Raw genomic sequence first — 5776 nt, forward strand, 5'->3', positions numbered from 1 at the left:
TCAATACGATGTACGTGTGTTATACATTGTTTATTCAGTTAAACACGAATAACCATAAACACGTTACCATACAGGCAATTTGGAACAGTGGGTGCAAGAACAACCCCCTTTTCTGGGATATGACATTAATTAAACTGTAAACCTAGAGGTGATGAAGAACTGTTTACAGTCAGTAGCTTTGTAACATGACTTGAGTCCAACCTCTACCTCTACCTCTTCCACCAGTCACTCACCTCCAGTGTGGGGCGTCCCAATCCCAACCCTGGGGCTTCCTATTCCATCTCCTACTGTACCTCATCAGTACTGGGGTTTCCTATTCCCTCTCCTACTGTACCTCCATCGGTACTGGGGTTTCCTATTCCCTCTCCTACTGTACCTCATCAGTACTGGGGCTTCCTATTCCCTCTCCTACTGTACATGATTTGAGTCCAACCTCTACCTCTCCTTCTTCCACCAGTCACTCAGACACACCAGCTTGTTCACATTGTCTGGTGACAAACTAGATCTTTTTTTCTGTACAATGTGGCCTGCTAAAGAGAACAGTCTCTCGCATGGGACAGTTGTGGCAGGAGTCCCCAAGTACTTCTGGGCAATGTGGGCCATCTTACCATAAACAGCAGTGTGCTCTGACCACCACTTCAGTGGACACTGATCTAAACTGGCACTGGGCTCTACCTTGTACCTCTCTACAACATTGTCTACTACTGGTATCTCGTCTTCTGACTCTGACTCTGATCCCATCAGCAGTAGGGCTGTCTTCTTTTGAGGTGGCTCAGGGTTCTCCTCCCTGGGCGGCTGCAGAGCAGGTTCTTCTGCCCTCACCAAGTCACTCAGCTTTCCCCACACTGGCTCCCTCTCTGCTCTGGGCAGGCATTTGAGATCTTTGAAGCGTGGGTCCAGAGCAGTGGCCACCTTTTGATGAAAAATAAAATAAAGATTGATGGAAGAAAATGTAACTTTCAAAATCCTCCATATTTCTTCATGACTCATTCATCTATCCATTTATCAATCTTCTGGCTTAACAGTCTATAATGGTCAGCCAATACAGTTATCTTCTGGTCAGTACGTGTCACATACCTTCAGCCATTCCAGGTTTGTTTTCTCCCTCCGCTGGTTGAGGTCTTTGATGAAGGCAGTCTTGAAGCGCACAATGTAGGCAGGATCATCATCAGAGATCTTCATTGCTCGCAGGAGATGACACAGGGCAGGTAAAACGACAGAGCAGGAGACATACTTTTCCCCACCAAGGAGCTCAGTGACGTACCTACACACACACACACACACACATTAAGAGGGGTGAATTGACACCAAAAACGACGCCACAATGTCACAGCAGGACACACGCGCGCACACACACACACACACACACACACACACACACAGAGCATAGCACACAGAGGACAGTACACACACACACAGTTGCACACAGACATCACAGCCCCAAACACAGCACGGCCACACACAGACAGCACAGCCCCAAACAAACAGCACAGCCATACACAGACAGCACAGCCCCAAACACAGCACAGCCACACACACACACACACACACACACACACACACACACACACACACACACACACAGAGCAGTGTGCACTGTGCACACACACACAGCCACACACACACACAGAGCAGTGTGCACTGTGCACACACACAGCCACACACACACACAGCAGTGTACACACACACACACACACACACACACACACACACACACACAGCAGTGTACACACACACACACACACACACACATAGAGCACAGCACAACACACACTTACTTGCATGGCTCCAGCAGTTTCTCCAGCTTTGCCAACTTCTCATATTCAGCATGTGTTGGGAGGGCAAGCTTGTGGGTCTGCTGAGCCAGCGTTGCGTGCACTGCGTCTCTGTTGCGCCTCAAACGTGTGATCATCGCTAGGGTTGAATTCCAGCGTGTTGGAACGTCTTGCACGAGTGACTCCTGGTCTTGTTCAAGGGATGCTTGCTGGGCATTCAGCTCGTCTGAGTTAGCCGGACTGTGTTTGAAATGTCCGACCACTTTTCAACACTTGGCCAGTACACCATCAAAACCACCATCCCGAAGTGACATTACAACGGCCCTCTGTACAAGATGAGCAACGCAGGGCAAGTGCTCAAATGGTAATATTCTCCCTGCTGCTATCATGTTGGGAGCGCTGTCGGTTCCAATGGTGGTGATTTTTTCAGCTATGCCCCACTGATTAGCGACGTCGAGAAACTGTCTGGCACAAGCTTCTGCAAAGTGGCGCTCCTCCGTTTTAATCACACCTGACGTTATAGGAGAGACAAAGTAGATCAGAATAAGTTTGCTATTAATAGGAGACTTACAATTAGCAGGCTGGCGTTGTTGGGGCTAGCTAGCAAACGTATAATGTTGGCTGGTGGTAAAATAAATCAATCGATCCCTGATAACGTTAGCTAAAGCTGTGTAAATGTTAGGCTGAATTAGCAATATTACATGCCGCGGTGGGGTTGGTTTCAGGTTGGATATTCAGCCAGGATGGCTGGGTATCCAGCCCGAGACCAACTTCACTGTGGTAAATTAATTTAAATTACATAACGTACCTAAGGCGAACGAGTGAAGTTCCCAGCTGACATCGATGAGGTGTACAGTAACGCCAAGGTAGTTGTCGTTTTTGACAGATGTCCAATGGTCCCCAGTCAGTGCTACACACGCCGCCCCGGCCAACTTTTCATCTTTCGCAGCTTTCTCTGCGGCGTACTGGTCATGGATTCTCCTTGTGATAGTTCGTCTCGCAGGTAGTTTGTAAGATGGGTCGCCTGTGGCCGCCTGGAGAAGAAGCTCGAGCCCATCATCTTCAACCACACTGATAGGCCGGCAGTTGATGGCAATCCACTGAGCTAGGAGGTTAGTTAGCTTGGCTGATAGAGTTGGGCTGACGGGCTTGCCACGGTTGCACTCAAACATTGTAGTTTGACGAACACTTTTCCCCGGAGCCATATTAGTGCTTGGCCCGCCGGCAGCTTCGCTATCATCAACCAACGCAAAGGGATGCTTGTGCGTTAGGTGATACTTCAGACTTGAAGAACTCCTACAGTAAGCCATTTCTGCTTTGCACAGGGTGCAAACCACCTTGTTCTTGTCGAGGTTTCCATTGGGAAGCTTCTTGTAAAGAAATTTCCCCTGAAGCAAACCTGGGTTCACAGAGTCCTGCATGCTGACGTTTGATGTGGCACGCCGCACTGTTCATTAATTTCACCCGTGTCCGGTTAGGTTAGGATTTGTTACCGCCCCGCTCTCAGAGTAATTTATTTCACCTTGTCCCTGTTAGGTTAGGACTTCTCCCTCCCACAGAGTAATTCCGGCGTCCGCCAGATAAAACTATCAAAGTGAAATTCCTAGTTTGCTTGCTTTATGCAGTCAATGCAGACCCAGCTCTTAGACCCAACTTTGAGAATAGATTAATGGCGATAATTTTTTTGACGCGCGATAATATCCTCGCGTTAACGCAGCACGTTAACGCCGATAACGGCCCAGCATTAATTATATTACACCTGATGCCTTCTCGTCTACATATTATTATTATTATATTATATTACACCTGATGCCTTCCCTTCTATAATATATTATGCACACAGCTCTGCCATTATCTGTCTGCTCTGAAAGGTTCTGCGCAATTCCAACCAGCTTTTGCATTCTTCGGACTTTCCTATTTGGTTTAAAATCCATTCTCGGGGCGGGAACCCCTTTTGGTGTTAGCATTATGTTATGCTTTAGCTATTGAAAAATAGCAGATCTACAAGCTCGATCTACAAGCTCTACAAAAAATAGCAGACCTACAAGCTCGTAGCGCGCCACCGAGTGGCGCGCTACGAGCTTGTAGGTCTGCTATTTTTGAAAAATCAAAGAACGACTGAAACATAGCTTTTTTCAGAAAACTGTCAGGATGTAGAAGACATTTTGTAGAATCTGATCTCGGGTCAGAATGGTTTAAAAAAGCTCCATTCCGTACATTGTACCGTATGTACGCCCTCTCCTGACACAGATGGGTCACTGCAACCACCCTGGATTCGAACCCTGATCTCCAGCATGGGAGTCTCGCCTCGGTCTAGAGCCCCTCCCACACTTGGTCTCGACTCGGACTCGCCAGACCCCCCCCCCCCTGCTTAACCCATTCTGAACGGGAATCCATTTTGGTGTTAGCATCATGTTATGCTTTAGCTATTGAAAAATAGCAGATCTACAAGCTCATAGCGCGCCACCGAGTGGCGCGCTATGAGCTTGTAAGTCTGCTATTTTTGAAAAAAATCGAAGAACGACTGACTTTTTTTAGAATCTGATCTCAGGTCAGAATGGGTTCATCAGACCAGTGTGTGTCCAGTGGAAACCTCGTATGAATCTGATCTCAGGTCAGAATGGGTTTTAAGCATTGTGTCATACTTTAGCAGCTGTTGCATAATAGCAGATATATGAGCTGCTATTTAAAAAAAGAAATCTTCGAATATATATTCAACATATTTTCAGATGGGGCTCGGCCCATATAATTCTGGGGGTCCTTGACATGAAATAGTTTGAGCACCACTGACACAGAAACATGGGGGTTTTTCAGAAAACTGTTATGATTTAGAAGACCTTTTTTATTATATATTTTTTAATCTGCCTCAGGTCTGAAAGGGTTAAGGTGGACTGGATTACAACAGGTCTCTATACTGCCACTGTAAATATGGATATCTATTGAAAAGTACTGACCGATACAGGTTCCCAATGATACCTTATAACATCTGTGTTGTTTTTGGCAGAACATTTTGATTTTAGTTTTAGTCATAGTCTCATTAGTTTATTTAGTTTCAGTCACATTTCAGTCACCTGGAATGCTTCAGTGTTAGTCTAGTTTTAGTGAACTAAATATCATAAGATTTTAGTTGACTAAATCTACAGTTGATTTAGTCGACTAAAATGTATTTTGGTGGGCGTTGATGCCATTGTAACTGTCACTGTTTTTACACTTGCTGATCTAGTACAAGCTCACAACGCGTCGCATAGCGCGACGCGTTGTGAGCTTGTAGATCGGCTATTTTCAGCATGCAACCAACTGTAAAATGACTTACCATACTGGATCTCTTGTCCCTTCCTAACATTTTTAGTACAGTTTTTATTTGTTGACGAAATTGTCAGTATATTTAGTCTTATAGTTTTAGTCATAAAACTTAGCTTAGTTTTCATTTAGTTTCCATTTAGTTTTCGTCAGTGAAAAAAGGTAGTTGACGAACATTTTCCGTCTTAGTTTTAGTCGATGATTTTTCTGTTTTGTTTTGCATGTCCACACCAGCTGTCCTCTTCGAGGGATGACCTTTGACCTGGGAGTGTTTGGGAGGCGTGACATCATCCACGGAGGAGAGTGGTGGGACATTTACTGTAAGTACTGTACTATTCTCCTATAGCTCCTCATCATCTTACTTATTCTATTGGACTAGAGAGAGTACTGGGAAAGGGAGAGAGATATGACTAGAGGGAGGGAGAGAGAGAGATAGAGTGATGGTAGAGAGAGATAGAGATGGACAGAGAGATATAGAGAGAGAGAGTGATGGGAGACAGAGATGAGCAGAGAGAGAGAGAGAGACAGTATGGAGAGAGATGGACGGAGAGAGAGATGGAGAGCAATAGAGAGAGAGAGAGAGAGAGAGAGAGAGAGATTAAATCCAGAGTTTCTTTCATCCATGAATGCTTTCATCATTTTATTTCTTCCCCCAAACAGAGGGAATTATCAGCATGGCAACCGACCGACAGCGCTTCTTT

General features: G+C 45.6%; 1 protein-coding gene across 1 annotated transcript; it reads right to left on the minus strand.

Moving 5' to 3' along the window:
• Positions 1–371: 371 nt before the first annotated feature.
• Positions 372–1912, minus strand: LOC310854014 (E3 SUMO-protein ligase ZBED1-like; the record flags this gene model as incomplete). Its single annotated transcript, XM_083758487.1, has 3 exons — positions 372–912; positions 1078–1264; positions 1779–1912. 3 exons carry the CDS (start codon positions 1910–1912, stop codon positions 436–438), a joined length of 798 nt encoding a protein of 265 aa, XP_083614613.1. The 3' UTR covers positions 372–435.
• Positions 1913–5776: the final 3864 nt, after the last annotated feature.

This window comes from Protomyctophum parallelum (assembly GCF_964188405.1).
Source record: "Protomyctophum parallelum genome assembly, chromosome: 23".
Taxonomy (NCBI): Eukaryota; Metazoa; Chordata; class Actinopteri; order Myctophiformes; family Myctophidae; genus Protomyctophum; species Protomyctophum parallelum.